Genomic DNA, 20,230 nt, shown 5'->3' with positions numbered 1-20,230 from the left:
AGTGTTCAAACTCAAATCAAGAAGTGGAAAATGAGGGGGTTCTGGTGAAACCAAACCACGGTCAGGTAGACCAACTAAAATTTCAGTCACAACTGCCAGGAAAATTGTTCAGATGCAAAGAAAAACCCACAAATAACTTCAGGTGAAATACAGGACTCTCTGAAAACATGTGGTGTGGATGTTTCAAGATGCACAATAAGGAGGCACTTGAGGAAAGATGGGTTGCATGGTCGAGTCACCAGAAGAAAGTCATTACTACGCAAATGTCACAAAGTATCCCGCTTACAATACGCCAAACAGCACAGAGACAATCCCTAAATCTTCTGGCACAAAGTCCTTTGGAGTGATGAGACCAAAATTGGGCTTTTTGGCCACAACCATAAACACTACATTTGGAGAGGAGACAACAAGGCCTATGATGAAAGGTCCACCATCCCTACTGTGAAACACGGAGGTGGATCGCTAATGTTTTGGGGATGTGTGAGCTACAAAGGCACAGGAAATTTTGTCAAAATTAATGGCAAGATGAATGCAGAATGTTAAATACCGGAGGAACATTTGCATTCATCAGCCAGGAAGCTGCGCATGGGATGTACTTGGACATTCCAACATGACAATGATCCACAACACAAGGCCAAGTCCACCTGTCATTGGCTACAGCAGAATAAAGTGAAGGTTCTGGAGGGGCCATCTGTCTCCAGACCTCAATATCATTAAGACACTCTGGGGAGATCTCAAATGTGCCGTTCATGCAAGATAGCCCAAGAATTTACAGGAACTGGAGGATTTTTGCCAAGAGGAATGGACAGCTTTACCATCTGAGAAGATAAAGAGCCTCATCCACAAATACCACAAAACACTTCAAGCCGTCACTGATGTTAAAGAGGGCAATACACGGTATTAAAGCAGAGTTCCACCCACAAATATTGATTGATAATAAATGGCTTCAGCCAAACACTAACCATGAGTGAAAGAAGAAAAGTTTTAGTGTTATCATTCATATTCTCCGAAAAATGGCCAAGAAATCATAAATTCTTCCAGGGTATGTAAACTTATGAGCACAACTGTGTATACCTGATTATTCCACTGTAATAGGTCATTGATTCTTTATTAATGTTCAGATTAGTACCAGGATCCACATTCCGCTGTGTCCGGCATATACAGCGGTAGCGCGTTGGGGTGGTTGCGCGATCTGGGCTTTCTGACCCACCATCCCAGAGCATGGGCATGTGCTTCCCTGGATTGAGGGCCCCCCGTGCCTAGGGTTGAACACCCTTGTCCTAACAGCATGTTCACAGTCTCTGACCATCTCTTGCCTCATGTCTGCAGTCTCTGACCATCTCTTGCATCATGTCTGCAGTCTCTGACCATTGGTTGTATCCTGTCTGCAGTCTCCGATAATCTCATATATCATGTCTGCAGTCTCTGACCATCTCTTACATCATATCTGCAGTCTCTGACCATCTCTTGCATCATGTCTGCAGTCTCTGACCATTGGTTGTATCCTGTCTGCAGTCTCCGATCATCTCATATATCATGTCTGCAGTCTCTGACCATCTCTTGCATCATGTCTGCAGTCTCTGACCATCTCTTGCATCATGTCTGCAGTCTCTGACCATCTCTTGCATCATATCTGCAGTCTCTGACCATTGGTTTTATCCTGTCTGCAGTCTCCGATCATCTCATATATCATGTCTGCAGTCTCTGACCATCTCTTGCATCATGTCTGCAGTCTCTGACCATCTCTTGCATTATATCTGCAGTCTCTGACCATCTCTTGCATCATATCTGCAGTCTCTGACCATCTCTTGCATCATGTCTGCAGTCTCTGACCATTGGTTGTATCCTGTCTGCAGTCTCCGATCATCTCATATATCATGTCTGTAGTCTCTGACCACCTCTTGCATCATGTCTGCAGTCTCTGACCATCTCTTGCATCATATCTGCAGTCTCCAATCATCTCTTGCATCATATCTGCAGTCTCCAATCATCTCCTATATCATGTCTGCAGTCTCTGACCATCTCCTGTACTATGTCTGCAGTCGCTGACCATCTCCTGTATCATTTTTACAGTCTCTGACCATCTTCTGTATTATATCTGCAGTCTCTGATTTTCTTTATCATTTCTGCAGTCTCTGAACCTCTCCAGTATCATGTCTATAGTCTCTGACCATCTTCTGTGTTATATCTGCAGTCTCCAATGATCTTCTTTATCATATCGGCACTCTTTTATCATCTCTTGTATCACGTCTGCAGTCTCTTACCATCTCCTGTATCATGTCTGCAGTCTCTGACCATCTCTTGTATCACGTCTGCAGTCTCTGACCATCTCTTGTCACGTCTGCAGTCTCTGACCATCTCCTGTATCATGTCTGCAGTCTCTGACCATCTCCTGTATCACGTCTGCCGTCTCTGACCATCTCCTGTATCATGTCTGCAGTCTCTGACCATCTCTTGTGTCACGTCTGCAGTCTCTGACCATCTCCTGTATCACGTCTGCAGTCTCTGACCATCTCTTGTGTCACGTCTGCAGTCTCTGACCATCTCTTGTTTAAAGCCCATTGTTTAAAGCCTGTTGTGTGTCTGCTGTCTCTGACACTGAATATTCATTGAATTCTATGTGTGGCCCTTTGGTGATGTCAGGGGCCGCACTTGAGGCTCCCATATTAAGATAGTTGACCACCACTGTCCTAGGATATGGTGGAGTAAGATGGGGCTATTTTTTATTTGTTGCTGTCATTTCAAAGATACACAATAATGAACAGTCCAGTTATTACGCGATGAATCAGAATCCTTCCCTTCTACCAGAAGATATTAATTTATTTATCATTGTTTAGGCTTCACCCATTGGAATCCCCAGAGTAATGAGTTACCTGGATGACGTGCCATTCAAATTCTATGATGGATTCATACCTTTCTCCTCTTCCAGCGATGGGACCCCTAACCTCTCAGACGTCAATGTCCCAGACTGCAGTGAGATATTGATGTGTACTCTGGTAAGTCAGAGAGACCTACAGCAGGTGTATTGATAGCAGGGCCGCCATCAGGAATTATGGGGCCCCTTACACAGCTTCAGGCATGGGCCCCCTGGAGCAGAGAACTGGGGGTGGGAAAGAAATATATATATATATTTTTTTTTTAAAAGGACGGTTGCCATCTGGGGCTATATATATATATATATATATACAAATTATTATTATTTTTTATAAAAAGAAATTACAAAAAAAGGGGGGTTGCCATCCGGGACCTCTGGGCCCTTTAATAAAAAAAACAAAAAAAACAAATATATATAAAAAAATAAATAAAAACAAATATATATAAAAAAATAAATAAACATTTATTAAAAAAAAAAAAGGGGGAGTTTCCATCCAGGGCCCTGGGGACCGCTGGGCCCTTTCAAAAATAAATAAATATATAAACAAAAATAAAAATATAAACATTTATTAAAAAAAAGGGGGGGGGGTTTGCCACATGGGGCCCTGCGGACCTCTGGGCCCTTTAATTAAAAGAAAAAAAAGAAATAAAAAATATATATATATATTTTTTTTAAAAAGAGGGGTTGCCATGTGGGGCCATATATATATATATATATATATATATATATATTATTAAATATTATAATTATTATTATTTTTTATAAAAAGAAATTACAAAAAAAGGGGGGTTGCCATCTGGGACCTCTGAGCCCTTTAATAAAAAACAAAAAAAAAACAAATATATATAAAAAAATAAATAAACATTTATTAAAAAAAAAAAAAAGGGGGAGTTTCTATCCAGGGCCCTGGGGACCTCTGGGCCCTTTCAAAAATAAATAAATATATAAACAAAAATAAAAATATAAACATTTATAAAAAAAAAAAAAAGGGGGGGTTTGCCACATGGGGCCCTGGGGACCTCTGAGCCCTTTAATAGAAATATATATATATATGGAAAAAGACAGTGCAGCGCTAGACAAAATATAACATCAAGTGTGAAAAGTGTGTCAATAGAATATTTAAATAAATGAATAAACCATGAATGAAAAATTATATAAGTGAAATATAAAAATAACACAATCTACTATGGCAATTATCCTCTGAAGTAAACAGGACTGTTGCAAAAAATAAACATAATAACTAAACCTGTGAAGGTAAGTGATGCCTAAAACAAATGTATTTCTGCAGTGAAGCCAGAGAACCTGTCTCAGTGTTCCAACAAATCAGTGTAAATTATGCCACATAAATAATCACAGTGATAATGATACACAGTGTTTCAGTATAAGTCCATGTTTCATGGAAAGTATAAATAAAGTTGAATAAAAGTGAGTACAATTAAATAGAGTCCACAAAGGAAAAAAAACGAGGGAGGGGTTTTGTAGTCCCCTCAGGTGAAGATGAGTAAAATTAAATAGAGTCCACAAAAGAAAAACCTGCGGGGGAGGGGTTTTGTAGTCCCCTCAGGTGAAGATGGTAAAAGAGCAGAGGATCCACCAAAAGACCGCAGATGGAAATAGGAGGAAGCAATCCACAGACAATCCAATGTAAAGAGAAATGGAGGCTTACCGGAAAGCCTGTGACCCGACCTTCTCAGGAAGGGTCTAAACAGGCATGTTGGGATACAAACGTCCCTCAGGCAGTGGAGATGGATCGATATCCTTCACGGATCAAACGTCAGGGTCCACAGCGTCGTAGCTCCTCATATGGGTCAGGGATGACAGCACTCACATAGATATGTAGCAACGGTGGTCAGCAGATGTCATATGAAAAAAGGAAAAATTTCCATAGTATAGCCTGCTCGATATTGGTTTATTTAAAAATTCAATTAAAAATCCATTAAAAAGATTTCCCATACATAGGGAACAAATATACAGAGTCCTTGCAAGGAAAAGAAAAAGCTCCAAAATTTAAACAGACCGCCTTGGGCCGTTAGCGCATGCACAGTGCGTGTGTTGCAGCCCGACGATCGTTTCGTCGTAATGACATCATCAGGGGCACGCACACCTCACTGTGCATGCGTGATTTATACAGCCCAAAGCTTAAGCGAAATGAGCTCATTGGCCAAGGCGGAGTTAAGACAGAAATCACAATAGGCTGTACTTCTCATTGAGTTACAAAGGAAAAAAGAACCATGCCATCTTGTGGATAAAAAAGCGTATTACCGCTCAAAAATATCTATACTTCAAAAATAATTAAAATTGACATGGAACCCGAAGATAGGGCATAAAGAACATACACTAACATTAATTATAATGGTGTGTATGAACAAAAAATGATTGCCCAACGGAAATATATATATAAAGGTTATATGTTAAAAAAATGTACACCCATAATGTCATAGGGATTTTTTCCTTTGGCAATAATGTCTGATTGATTAGGACTTAGTAACATATGAAATGCACAAGAATCACATAACCAAATGCATAGATTAATCTTTGGCACTAGTGTCTAATTAGTGGATGATTAGCGGCTTGTAAATCATAAAGCCAAATGCATAGATCACAAAAATATACCAGGCAGATAAAAATTATGCCATAGAAAAAAATATATGTGTATAAGAATTTTTTTTTTTTTTTTATATAAATAAAAAAGAACTAAAAGGAAAAAAAATGAAATAAAATAATATAATTTTTTATTTTATTTTTTATATAAAAAAAGGGGGGTTGCCACCTGGGGCCCTGGGGACCTCTGGGCCCTTTATATTATTATTATTATTATTATTATATATATATATATATATATATATATATATATATATATATATATATAAAAAATAAAAGAAATAAAAAATATTTAAAAAAAAAATGTTTTTTTATAAAAAAAAAGGGGTTGCCACCCGGGGCCCTGGGGCATCCGGACCTCTAAAAAAATAAAAAAATTGGCCCTTTAATAAAAAATAAAATAAAAAAATATATATATATATATATATATATATATATATATATATATATAATAATAATAATAATAATAATATAAAGGGCCCAGAGGTCCCCAGGGCCCCAGGTGGCAACCCCCCTTTTTTTATATAAAAAATAAAATAAAAAATTATATTATTTTATTTCATTTTTTTTCCTTTTAGTTCTTTTTTATTTATATAAAAAAAAAAAAAAAAAATTCTTATACACATATATTTTTTTCTATGGCATAATTTTTATCTGCCTGGTATATTTTTGTGATCTATGCATTTGGCTTTACCAGCATGGCTACCACAGCATCTTGCAGCGGCATGCTATTCTAAGTTGGACCTTCATTTATTTTTCAACAGGACAATGACCCCAAACACACCTCCAGGCGGGGGAAGGGCTATTTGACCAAGAAGGAGAGTGATGGGGTGCTGCGCCAGGTGACTACCTCTTGAAGCTCATCAAGAGAATGCCAAGAGTGTGTTTTATAAAAAATAAATAAAAAAAAGGGGGGTTGCCATCTGGGGCCCTGTGGGCCTCCGGGCCCCTGGGGACCTCCGGACCCTTTACAGGTGTACTGCCTGTACCCCCCTGATGGCGGCCCTGATTGATAGTGATGTTTGGTACATTCTGCTGGATTGTGGGGACATGGTGCACAATATAAGATCTATTTAATCAGGAATGAGTATGTCAAGAAAAATCCCCATACAGCCATGTGCATGACATAACCGATGCCTAATGAGATATCCAAGGAATCGCCAAAGGTTTTCTATCTTCCCTGTATAACTCTGGTGACAAACATGAGGGCCCTTTGGTATATGATGTGCGGCCCTCGGACCTCCACAGTCTGTAGTGGGAACATTGATTAGCGTAGTTGCCAACAGTCCCGATTTGATGGGACATTCACGGAAATCAGATCTGAACCTGTCCCGGGCAGAATCCCAAAAACTAGGCTTTGTCATGGGCAGGGGCAGACTGGGCCGGGGGGGTCTGATTCCCCATAAAAAGGCCACACCGCTCCGCCCTCACGCGGTGTGGTGCAAGCATGGTGGGATGGTTGGCAAAGGTGTCATCTCAGGCCGCCCACCACCAGGGCTGGACTGGGACAGAAATTTGGCCCTGGACTTCATCCAGACTGGCCCACTTTGACAGGTCTCTCCCATGGCGGCCAGACAACTCCCGCACCCCCCCCCCAGCCACCCAAGCCCCCTCTCCCCCTTCACTAGCCGTTCTACTTTATTAGAGTAGAACGGCTGGCACTGGTAGTAGTACCAGTGGGGAAGCTAGACATTATTTCACCCAGGGCAAAGAATCAGTTCAGTGCCCCCCCTTATGGGACAAGATTAGGCAGAAGGGAGAAACTCCCAGGCCATAGGTGTTGAGTCAGCTGTCTGTCCCCTTCCCCCATGCTCCTCTGTCGACATCCCTGCTCCTCTAGTCCTCCCCCTGATTCTTTGTTCCCCCCCAGGTGAGCGCTGCGGGAAGGGAGAGACAGAGGAGCGGAGGGGGTGTCACTGAAGCCAGCCCACTGAGCCATCGGCCCACCGGGAAACTCCCTGTAGTCCCAATGGCCAGTCCATCCCTGCCCACCACCTGGGTGGGTTGGGAGTCGGGACTGGGTGATGGAGGGAGGGAGAGGGAGGGGTGGATGTAACAGAAAACTTCAGCTAGCTACTGGCTGAGGAGGTAGCAGGAGGTGGGCTGCACCGTGTCCCAACCAATCGGTGTGCTGTCCAATACTGCCCGGACTGACAACTCATGGGCCCCCCGGGCAATAGGAGATTATGGGGCCCCCGGGCTTACAGATGGCCACCAAGCCAGGAGGCGGGGCAGCTATAATCTCAGGATTTTCACATCAAGAGCATGTAGTTTCAGACATATCAGGGACAGATGTAATAAAAAACACTGATTTTTACATACTGTCCCTGGTTTTACTGAACCTGGCAACCCTGATGGGGCCCCCTAGTGGCATGGGGCCCTCGGGCAGTGCCCGAGAGCTTCAATGGTCAGTCCGCCCCTGGCCCCACCCCTAATTAAAATAATACTCCGTCTACAGAAAAAGTGTCCCTAAACATTTTTTGAGAATGTTGGTAACTATTTATTAGGGTAATAGTATTGACCTCTACCAGCCTTATCTAACATGTTTCCAGTTTCCTAGTGTCTTCTGCAGCATATCCGCAGCCAGCAATATATGCTGTGCACCAGTGGTGGCTGGTGGTAAAAAAAAATATTTGGGGGGGCTGCAAACAGTGCACCAACAGCCACCCCCCCTGGTCCGGTTGGTCGGGTCATCAGGAGCACCGGAGCGCTTACCCCAGGCGATGGGTGGCAGCTTCCCCTTCCCCTGCTCTCCTCTGCAGGCATCACGGCGGCTTCCATCTCCGCCAATCGGAACGCTTCTCTTTTTGGGCAATCTGGAAACAGGTCTCAGACACGCTTCCTGATTGGCCAGGAGGAGAATCGGTGTGAAAATAGCGAATAGTCATTTGCTATTGTCGCACAACTGGGTGGGCTTGGGGCACAGTGCTCTGCGCCCCAAGCCCACCCTTTTTTGCAGTCTTTTCGAGCCTCTAGCTCTAATCATCTGCCTCAACCCCCCCCCATCGGAAACCATGCGTAGGGCGCCCTGCATGTAGATCAGGGGGAGGCAGCGCCATTGCGCCCCTACTGGACAGGCCGCCACTGCTGTCCACACTCTCTGACCCTCCGCTCCTCTATTAGGTCTGCAGTTTTTGACGGTCCTCTCAAGTATTATATATATTGAACATTATGTGGGGCCTTTTAGTGATGTCGGCCTCAGCATTTGAGACTAGGGTGACCACATTTCCATTCAGGGACACCGTCCCTTCCCAAAAATCAGCTTGTGCTGTAACGAATCACAGCACAGTGATTGGAAACAAGAGGCGGGATTTATGATTTCTCCAATCACAAGCAGGGGGCGGGGATTGTGCTCCTCCAGGCATTCCCGGCCAGGACAAGTACTGTCAGTGAGTAAAGCGGTGATGTGGCGCCCTTTTTTGGAGGCATCAGATTGGCCCGGGGGGGATGGCTGTGTCAGTTTCATTCCGGGACACTGTATTGTCCTGGAATGAATGTGCCCGGGACAGACCTGCAAAATGCGGGACTGTCCCGGGCAATCCAGGACACATGGTCACCCTATTTGAGGCCTCCTTTAGCTCATAAGTTGACAACCACTGCTAAATAACATGCAATTGATGGGCTCCTATCTGTTTTGATCTTTTCTGTTACCCTCACAATTGACTCATCGAAATTCATATCTAGTGGAAATTTGCCTCCATGCATTTGTAACTTTAACCAAGTTCTCTGCATGGAAACTCTCATTTCATAGACATCCTTCCTCAACAGGCATAAAAAACAATTATCAATGACATAGGAACACTGCAACACACAGGCTTATTCAGTAAGGTTCTTAGAAGAGTCCAGTTGAATATCAATTAATCAGAGAGCAGACTTCAGTAGAAGGATAAGTTGCTATGGGTTCAAGCCTGCCATCAGGGAGGTACAGGCATTACACCTGTAAGGGGCCCGGAGGTCCCTAGGGGCCCGGATGGCACCCCCCTTTTAAAAAAATATATATATATTTTTTTTTTTAGGGGTCCGGAGGTCCCCAGGAGCCCGGAGGCCCACAGGGCCCCAGATGGGAACCCCCCTTTCTTTTATTTATTTTTTATAAAAAAATATATATTTTTAATATATTTATTTTTTATTTTTTATTAAATATATACAGTACAGACCAAAAGTTTGGATACACCTCATTCAAAGAGTTTTCTTTATTTTCATGACTATGAAAATTGTAGATTCACACTGAAGGCATGAAAACTATGAAGTAACACATGTGGAATTATACATAACAAAAAAGTGTGAAACAACTGAAAATATATTTCATATTCTAGGTTCTTCAAAGTAGCCACCTTTTGCAGCAGACACATCTCTACAACTGTTAAGAGTAGACTGTGTGAATCAGGCCTTCATGGTTGCAAATGGGCATGGATCAGGCTGCACTGATGGCAATAGTGAGGCTGCATTCATGGCAATGGGGAGCCTGGATTGATGGGCACTGACCCTTATTTGGCTTCACAGTTCTTTATTTAAAATTGTTTTTTTCCCCTGAAACTTCTCTTAAAGTGAAGGTGCGTGTTATACGCCGATAAATAAGGTTTACATAAAATAACACTCCCGAGCTCATCCTTAGTCTTGATCGGCGCTCTGGGATTCGGCGCTCTATGAAAATTGTAGATTCACACTGAAGGCATGGAAACTATGAAGTAACACATGTGGAATTATACATAACAAGAAAGTGTAAAACAACAACTGAAAATATATTTCATATTCTAGGTTCTTCCACCTTTTGCAGCAGACAGATCTCTAGAACTGGTAAGAGGAGACGGTGTGAATCAGGCCTTCATGGTAGAATATCTGCTAGGAAACCACTGCTAAAGAAAGGCAACAAGCACAAGAGACTTGTTTGGGATAAAGAACACAAGGAATGGACATTAGACCAGTGGAAATCTGTGCTTTGGTCCGATGAGTCCAAACTTGAGATCTTTGGTTCCAACCCCCGTGTCTTTGTGCGACGCAGAAAAGGTGAACGGATGGACTCTACATGCCTGGTTCCCACTGTGAAGCATGGAGGAGGAGGTGTGATGGTGTGGGGGTGCTTTGCTGGTGACACTGTTGGGGATTTAATCAAAATTGAAGGCATACTGAACCAGCATGGCTACCACAGCATCTTGCAGCGGCATGCTATTCTAAGTTGGACCTTCATTTATTTTTCAACAGGACAATGACCCCAAACACACCTCCAGGCGGGGGAAGGGCTATTTGACCAAGAAGGAGAGTGATGGGGTGCTGCGCCAGGTGACTACCTCTTGAAGCTCATCAAGAGAATGCCAAGAGTGTGCCAAGCAGTAATCAAAGCAAAAGGTGGCTACTTTGAAGAACCTAGAATATGAAATATATTTTCAGTTGTTTCACACTTTTGTGAGTGACGGGTTATTTACATATCTCATGCACTAGCCTGGAGACTGGCATTATTTTTTAATTCCCACCCCCACTCCTTTTCTGAAGTCATGTGGTTACTTTTCTGGATTTTGACTGGATGTTAGTGATCATAGCAGAATTTAGTGTAAGGAATTCATAGAAAAAAAATGCATGTTGACAAGGGGAGTGTAGAGGTGAGAGTGGGTTTACATCCACTTTACCAGCAGTGGGCTTCATTTAGTACAGGGGTCTTCAAACTTTCCAAACAATGGGACTGTTCTTCAGATATTTTAGAGGGCTGGGCTGTGGCCAGTGGGAGTAGAAAATGCCCCAGTGTCAATAAACAATGTTCATGGTTAGTAGGGGGAGGAATAGTGCCCTATCATTGGTGTCAGTGGGAGGATCAGTGCCCTATCATTGGTGTCAGTGGGAGGATCAGTGCCCTATCATTGGTGTCAGTGGGAGGATCAGTGCCCTATCATTGGTGTCAGTGGGAGGATCAGTGCCCTATCATTGGTGTCAGTGGGAGGAATAGTGTCTTGTCACGGACCCCCATACTCAAGAGTCTGTCCACTGTATATGCTTCCATTGTCCGGTACCAGCATGATTCAAGACCCCTTAGCCCACCCAGTCACTTGTCAGGATATTAGTGTAGGGTGGAAAACATCAGACTCTTTATTCAAACACAGGCACTATGGGCCAGATTCTCAGAAGAGTTACGACGGTGTATCTCAGGAAACACCGTCGTATCTCTGTTTTTTGGCCCGGGTACCTATGCGAGTGATTCTTAGAATAATTTTCGCATAGATACGGCCAAGATCCGACAGGTGTAAGTGACTTACACTGTCGGATCTTAAATGTAATTCGCCGCAGGCCGCTAGGTGGCGTTTACGTTTAGGTCTCATTTGACTATGCAAATGAGCCTGATACGCCGATTCCCGAACGAATTTGCGTCGCGTACTCGTCACTTAGGTCGTTTCCGTAGGCGTAAGGTTACCCCTGCTATATGAGGGGTAACCTTACGCCAGTCCGCCGTATGCCATGTTAAGTATGGCGTCGGGTCCGCGTCGTCTTTTCCCATCGGGTACGTCGTTTTCCTAAGTCGTTCTTGAATACGACTTTACGTCAATGACGCACACGTCGGCGTCATTGACGTTTTTCCGTCGTGACCTGGAGCATGCGCACTGGGCTATTTTTCAGCTCGACGCATGCGCAGTTCAATCGACGCGGGGGCGCGCTTAATTTAAATACAAGCCGCCCCCTTTGAATTACGCGGGGATACGCCGGGCTATTTACACTACGCCGCCGCAAACTACGGAGCAAGTGGTTGAAGAATACGGCACTTGCTCCAGTAAGTTGTGGTGGCGTAGTGTAAATGACTTACACTACGCCGGCGCCGTAGCTACGAGAATCTGGCCCAAAGAGATATACACTCAGGGGAAACCCCCCCCCCTCTTTGCATAATGACACAGACCAGGGTAAACTTTACCTTCTCCAGTAACAAGAGACACACAGGTACATTCAACTTTTTAATAGTAGACCACCTTTAGGAGTGGCTGCCGGAGAAACAGCCCCCCCCCCCCCGACCTACCCTCTAGCTTCTAATAGCTGACAATGGTTTTATTAACTTGTAAGCCAATCCACATAAGCATATACATCCCATAATACTTTGCTCCCAAGGCAGACAGAAACAATAGAACAATGGGATACAGCCACACCTCAAACGATCTAGTAAAAAGTCCACAACAGTCCATGAGACCAAGCCCACACAAGGTGGAATTTATCTTCATATTTTCTTGCGGGACATTGTTCAGAAATATTACTGTCCCAAGTGAAAGAGCCCCTTCGTTCTTTCAGCACAAACCACACGTATAAGACCCAGGATAACAGGGGTAACATGAAATGCTGAGTCCCGTGTGGTTGTACGGTGAGTCTGATTAGTGCAGATCAGTCTGGGGTTCTCGGTCACCCTGTGCCCCTAATAGACACAAGGGTAACTTGTACATAGGAGGGGCCGGGGGGTGCTGGACAAGGAGTTTCCAGGGTTCTCTAAGGTAAGCTGGGTTCTACAAGACCCCCGCCCAAAGTGACTCCAGTCACAGTGTCCCACCATTGGTGTCAGCGGGAGGAATAGTGTCCCATCATTGGTGTCAGTGGGAGGAATAGTGTCCCATCATTGGTGTCAGTGGGAGGAATAGTGTCCTATCATTGGTGTCAGTGGGAGGAATAGTGACCCATCTTTGGCATCAGTGGGAGGAAACGTGCCCTATCATTGGTGTCAGTGGGAGGAATAGTTACCCTACCAGTGTCAGTGGAAGGAATAGTGCCCCCTTTTTTGGTGTCAGTGTGAAGAATAGTCTTCCAACTTTTATATCAGTGAGAGGAATGGTGAACCATCATTGGTGTCGGTGGAAGGAATAGTGCCCCGTTGTTGGTATCAATCAGGGGAATACTGCCCCATTGTTGGTGTCAGTGGGAGCAATAGTGCTCCATTGTTGGTGTCAGTGGGAGAAATAGTACCCTATCGCTGGTGTCAGTGGGAAGATTAGTGTTCCAACATTTATATCATTATGGGGAATGGTGAACCATCATTAGCAGGCCCGTCGGAACAGAACAGGCAAAACAAGCAACTGCTTGGGGCCCCGAGCTGGCCTGGGGCCCCAGCAGAGCGCCGCCGCTTCCTATAAATGCTGCAGCCTGTAGCCTGGGCTCACTAGCCTCTTACCTCCAGGCAGATGTAAATAGGCATCCAATATATCCCACACTCGTGGTCCTCTATGGATAACTCCAATCCGTCTGCCCCCTCAGCTGACAGTCTCCTATAAAGTTTCACACAGCACTCGGCCGCAGATGGGAAACAAAGAGAACAGAAGGAGGGACTCCAATAGTGAAGTATAGTAAACCAGGCGGATTTTAATAAAGAAAAACCTGTGCTTACATCGAAATAGATAAAACAGGTGCAGCAGAAATAAAAACGAGCGCCGTTCCAAAACGCCGGCTTACGTCACTCCAGGTGTACGTCCCGTCCAATCCCTACGCGTTACGACACGGGATCACGTGTCTTCATCTGAAGATTGGATTGGAGTTATCCATAGAGGACCACGAGTGTGGGATATATTAGATGCCTATTTACATCTGCCTGGAGGTAAGAGGCTAGTGAGCCCAGGGAAGGATTCGTTTACTATCTGCTTGCCAATACTATTATTACTATTTCATCTTATTCAGTAATATCAAGCATCCATATTTGGCTATATTCATCTATTATCGACTTTTGGATTTTCTTTGGCACAATATTTATTTATCACTGATCTTTGGACTTTTTTTGGCACATCACCTATCCAGCATATTTGGCTGGAGTGCTTCATTCATTGGACTTGAGTGCACGTGTTGATTATACTTATGCCATCTTTGAGGGTGATATTTTTCTTATTATAATATTTACGTTTAGATATTTATTATTTATCACATACTCCATTTGGGGTTACTATATTTGTGTGTGTCACTATTTGTGAGATACGTTGCGCAGAATCACATCCACCTTTGAGTCAGAAGAAGTACTAGCTGACGTTCAGCAGCAGCAGCTGTATGTGGCGGTATGCGGTAGGGAGGGGGGCAGCAGCTGTATGTGGCGGTATGCGGTAGGGAGGGGGGCAGCAGCTGTATGTGGCGGTATGCGGTAGGGAGGGGGGCAGCAGCTGTATGCGGCGGTATGCGATAGGGGGGTTAAAAAGAACATGGGGGGAGGCAGCCCCCCCGCTTATCTGGTGTATAGCAGAATAATTTACACTTGTGAACTTACCCCCCCCCCGCTTCTCAACTTGAAGCTCAGCAACACCCCCGCTTCTTGCTTGGGGCCCCCAAACGGCCCTGATCATTAGTGTCAGTGGAAGGAATAGTTACCCTATCAGGCCCCGTACACGATAGAATCCATCCGCTGAAAAATCTCAGCGGATCGGTTTCAGCGGATAGATTCTATGGTGTGTACATTCCAGCGGATATTTATCCGCGGATATTTCCGAATTCCAGCAGATAAAAATTTGTAGACATGTCTACAAATCTATCCGCTGGAATCGGAACCAGCGGATCGATCCGGTGGTCTGTACAGACTCACCGGATCGATCCGTCCGAACCCATCCCTCGCATGCGTCGTAATGATTCGACGCATGCGTGGATATCCTTATATGACAGCGTCGCGCACGTCGCCGCGTCATCATCGCGGCGACGGCGCGACACGTCATCGCGATGGGATTTCGGCGCGGATTTCGATCCGATGGTGAGTACACTCCATCGGATCAAAATTGGACCGTATCCGCGGATAAATCCTCTCGTGTGTACTAGGCCTTAGTGTCAGTGGAAGGAATAGTTACCCTATCAGTGTCAGTGGAAGGAATAGTTACCCTATCAGTGTCAGTGGAAGGAATAGTGCCACCTTTGTTGGTGTCAGTGCAAAGAATAGTGTTCCAACTTTTATATCAGTGAGAGGAATGGTGAACCATCATTGGTGTCAGTGGGAGCAATAGTACCACATCATTGGTGTCCGTGGGAGGAATAGTGTTCCAACATTTATATCATTGTGAAGAATGGTGAACCATCATTGGTGTCAGTGGGAGGAATAGTGTCCTGTTGGTATTAGTGGCAGGAATAGTGCCCCATGATAGGTGTCAGTGGGACGAATAGTGCCTCATATCAGTGGGAGGAATAGTTCCCAAAGGCCAGATAGAGGCAATCAAAGGGCCACACTTTGGTGACCACTAATTTAGCATATAAGAAAAAAAAACATCTGTTACCCCATCACAACCAATCAGATTCCATCATTCATTATTTTCAGTCCAGGCTTTTGAATTAAAAGAGTCTTCTGATTGATCGGAAGCATCCTCATGCACTTTCATAAGTGTCTAAGCTAGAGTTTAAAAAAAAATGTATTTTCTTCAGGTACGTCATGCAATCCTTGTATTGTGTCTTTTGCTGCAGCACGATTTCTCTGTAGAGAGGAAGGTCCTGGATTGGGTAGAAAAAATGTATGGTCGAAAAACCTCCACGTCTAATATCCGGCCCACAGCTCCTTCATACTGGATGGTGCATGATGGAAAAGGGGGTCCTAAGACCAGACGTAACAGTCCCCAGAGACCTCCTGTGCCTATGCGGAGGAGTAGAAGCCTAAGCATACCCGATGTCCACGTTAGTCGCCCACGAAGCAGCCGGGGAGCAGCAGAGAACACTGAAAACAATGAAGGAACCTTTGAGGAAGATGGTTACTCCGAGGATGATGAATACTCTTCTTCAGAGGAAAGTGAGATGGAAGCTCGGCAGAGAGAAGTCGAGGCTCGTTTGTGTAGAAGCCCTCAGCCCCAGTGGACTGCTAGGCCCCGTACTTCTCCCCTCCTGCCAAGCCCTCCACCCAAATGCCGCTGCTCTCATTCTGAATCTCCACCATCCCACGTTAAAAAGAGAATGTCCTTGACCCCTCCACATAGTTTTAGGGGTGAGGTGGAAGCAGCAAACAAGAGAATTACAGCACTGGTTCATCCCCATAAGGGAAGCCCTGAAGGTAGAGGATCTCCACCGGGCCAGCACCAGAGAAGCAGCCGTTGTGGAGCCACTTTGAGCCCAACGCCACCTCCAACTTCAACGTGTTGCTGTCCGAAGAGACCACACAGCGCTGGCTCCATCCCACCAATACGCTGCCACAAGCCCACCCACATGGTAAGGTTTGATTGTTTACCACATGATGTCATATAGGTAGATTCACAAAGAGTTAGGCCGGCTTATCAGTAGATATGCCGACCTAACTCCGAATCTACGCCGCCGTATGTTTAAGCGTATGCTCAAACAGAGATACGCTTAAACAAAGCTAAGATAGGACGGCTTGCGCCGTTCTATCTTAGCTTGCAATCGGATGGCCGCTAGGTGGCGCTTCCATTACGGCCGGCGTAGAATATGTAAATTAGCTTGTACACCGATTCCCGAACGTACGCCAGCCCGCCGCAGTTGAATTACGTCGTTTCCGTAAGGCCTTAGGTGGCCTAAAGTTATTCCACCTATGAGGTGGAATAACAATGTTAAAGTATGGCCGCCGTTCCCGCCGCGAGGTTCGAATTTTTTACGTCGTTTGCATAAGTTGTCCGCGAATCGGGAGTTACGTCGTTTACGTCCACGTCTAAATCAATAGGCCCGTACGGTGTACTTAGCCACAATGCGCACTGGGAAATGTAGTCGCCCGGCGCATGCGCAGTGACAAAAAACGTCAAAAAACGTGAGGTTAAGCCTCATTTCCATACAACACGCCCCCCTCCAACCAATTTGAATTAGGCGCCCTTACGCCCGCTCGTTTTAGGCTACGCCGCCGTAGATTAGCAGGTAAGTTGATTTAGAATCATTACTAGCCTAACTAATTTACGGCGGCGTAGCCTAAAAGGCTAAGCTACGCCGCCCTAAAGTTAAACCAATGTACCTGAATCTACCTAATAGTAAGCAAATGAACACATGCTAAAACTATAAGAAAACAAATTAATCGGTTCCTGACCGACTCCTGTACATATACGTCGGCAGAATGGCACGGCTGGGCAAAGTAAAGTATATGTCCGTTACTTTGAAATTCCCGCCGTGCGGGCGCGCGCGTGCCCCTGCCGCGAGCTCCGTGACCGTGATTGCGGGACCCGCGGACTCGATGTCCGCCGGTGTCCCGCGATCGGTTTACAGAGCTGCAGAAGGGGGAGAGGCCAGTGTAAACAAGACAGTCATTCAGATACCATGTTATATCATCCAAGTTTGGATTCCAGTATTTTTACTATATTAACATCTTCCCGTTCTGCCTAGTGACACTGTCACTGTTCGTCTGTTCCCTCTCGTCGGGAGCAGCAATCAGTGACGTGTCACTCGTAGCCACACCCCCTAACAGTTAGAATCACTTCCTAGGACACACTTAAAGGATCAGTAAAGATAAAGATCCACTGCTCATTTTGCACAGAGTGTCCCCGAACCTGGTCTTCTGGGGTCCCTCGGCGGCTGTCTCGGCTCCCCCCCCCCCCCCGACAAGAGCTTTCCACCTTCATGCGAGCGAGCTCACATGGTGGAAAGATCTTGCGGGCACGCTCCCGTGATACAGTGGCGGCCATAGCCGCCGTTGGTATCACTCGCCCCGCCCCCCGGGGCGCCGGGTCATTGGATGTGATTGACAGCAGCGCCAGCCAATGGCTGCGCTGCTTTCAATCCATCCAGTGTAGCCAATCAACGACCAGGCTGAGAACCGAGGAGGATGACGGGGGCAAGCGCGAGGGGTCAGGTAAGTTAAACTGGGGCTCGGGGGTGGCTGGTACTGTCGGATGTTTTTTCACCTTAATGCATCCCATGCATTAAGGTGAAAAAACTTCCGACGTGCCGGCCCCCCCCGAACCCCCGTTTTAACTTACCTGACCCCTCGAAAGTCCCGCGCGCGTCCATGTGATCCTCTTCGGTTCCCAGCCTGGCCATTAATTGGCTAGGCTGGACGGATTGATAGCAGCGCAGCTTTGAGGAAGATGGTTACTCCGAGGATGATGAATACTCTTCTTCAGAGGAAAGTGAGATGGAAGCTCGGCAGAGAGAAGTCGAGGCTCGTTTGTGTAGAAGCCCTCAGCCCCAGTGGACTGCTAGGCCCCGTACTTCTCCCCTCCTGCCAAGCCCTCCACCCAAATGCCGCTGCTCTCATTCTGAATCTCCACCATCCCACGTTAAAAAGAGAATGTCCTTGACCCCTCCACATAGTTTTAGGGGTGAGGTGGAAGCAGCAAACAAGAGAATTACAGCACTGGTTCATCCCCATAAGGGAAGCTCTGAAGGTAGAGGATCTCCACCGGGCCAGCACCAGAGAAGCAGCCGTTGTGGAGCCACTTTGAGCCCAACGCCACCTCCAACTTCAACGTGTTGCTGTCCGAAGAGACCACACAGCGCTGGCTCCATCCCACCAATACGCTGCCACAAGCCCACCCACATGGTAAGGTTTGATTGTTTACCACATGATGTCATATAGGTAGATTCACAAAGAGTTAGGCCGGCTTATCAGTAGATATGCCGACCTAACTCCGAATCTACGCCGCCGTATGTTTAAGCGTATGCTCAAACAGAGATACGCTTAAACAAAGCTAAGATAGGACGGCTTGCGCCGTTCTATCTTAGCTTGCAATCGGATGGCCGCTAGGTGGCGCTTCCATTACGGCCGGCGTAGAATATGTAAATTAGCTTGTACACCGATTCCCGAACGTACGCCAGCCCGCCGCAGTTGAATTACGTCGTTTCCGTAAGGCCTTAGGTGGCCTAAAGTTATTCCACCTATGAGGTGGAATAACAATGTTAAAGTATGGCCGCCGTTCCCGCCGCGAGGTTCGAATTTTTTACGTCGTTTGCATAAGTTGTCCGCGAATCGGGAGTTACGTCGTTTACGTCCACGTCTAAATCAATAGGCCCGTACGGTGTACTTAGCCACAATGCGCACTGGGAAATGTAGTCGCCCGGCGCATGCGCAGTGACAAAAAACGTCAAAAAACGTGAGGTTAAGCCTCATTTCCATACAACACGCCCCCCTCCAACCAATTTGAATTAGGCGCCCTTACGCCCGCTCGTTTTAGGCTACGCCGCCGTAGATTAGCAGGTAAGTTGATTTAGAATCATTACTAGCCTAACTAATTTACGGCGGCGTAGCCTAAAAGGCTAAGCTACGCCGCCCTAAAGTTAAACCAATGTACCTGAATCTACCTAATAGTAAGCAAATGAACACATGCTAAAACTATAAGAAAACAAATTAATCGGTTCCTGACCGACTCCTGTACATATACGTCGGCAGAATGGCACGGCTGGGCAAAGTAAAGTATATGTCCGTTACTTTGAAATTCCCGCCGTGCGGGCGCGCGCGTGCCCCTGCCGCGAGCTCCGTGACCGTGATTGCGGGACCCGCGGACTCGATGTCCGCCGGTGTCCCGCGATCGGTTTACAGAGCTGCAGAAGGGGGAGAGGCCAGTGTAAACAAGACAGTCATTCAGATACCATGTTATATCATCCAAGTTTGGATTCCAGTATTTTTACTATATTAACATCTTCCCGTTCTGCCTAGTGACACTGTCACTGTTCGTCTGTTCCCTCTCGTCGGGAGCAGCAATCAGTGACGTGTCACTCGTAGCCACACCCCCTAACAGTTAGAATCACTTCCTAGGACACACTTAAAGGATCAGTAAAGATAAAGATCCACTGCTCATTTTGCACAGAGTGTCCCCGAACCTGGTCTTCTGGGGTCCCTCGGCGGCTGTCTCGGCTCCCCCCCCCCCCCCGACAAGAGCTTTCCACCTTCATGCGAGCGAGCTCACATGGTGGAAAGATCTT

At 45.8% G+C, this 20,230-nt stretch overlaps 1 protein-coding gene across 1 annotated transcript in view; it reads left to right on the top strand.

Annotated features, from left to right (window-relative positions):
* Positions 1-20,230, top strand: part of UBAP1L (ubiquitin associated protein 1 like) — a 67,978-nt gene that overhangs the window by 8,962 nt on the left and 38,786 nt on the right. Inside the window, exons 2-3 of the mRNA XM_040342303.1 lie at positions 2,838-2,996; positions 15,851-16,582. Coding sequence (XP_040198237.1) covers positions 2,838-2,996; positions 15,851-16,582 — 891 coding nt within the window. The remainder of the gene's footprint in view (positions 1-2,837; positions 2,997-15,850; positions 16,583-20,230) is intronic.

This window comes from Rana temporaria, chromosome 3, assembly GCF_905171775.1.
Source record: "Rana temporaria chromosome 3, aRanTem1.1, whole genome shotgun sequence".
Taxonomy (NCBI): Eukaryota; Metazoa; Chordata; class Amphibia; order Anura; family Ranidae; genus Rana; species Rana temporaria.
Note: the sequence above shows the minus strand (reverse complement) of the source record. Positions and strands in the feature narration are given on the sequence as shown.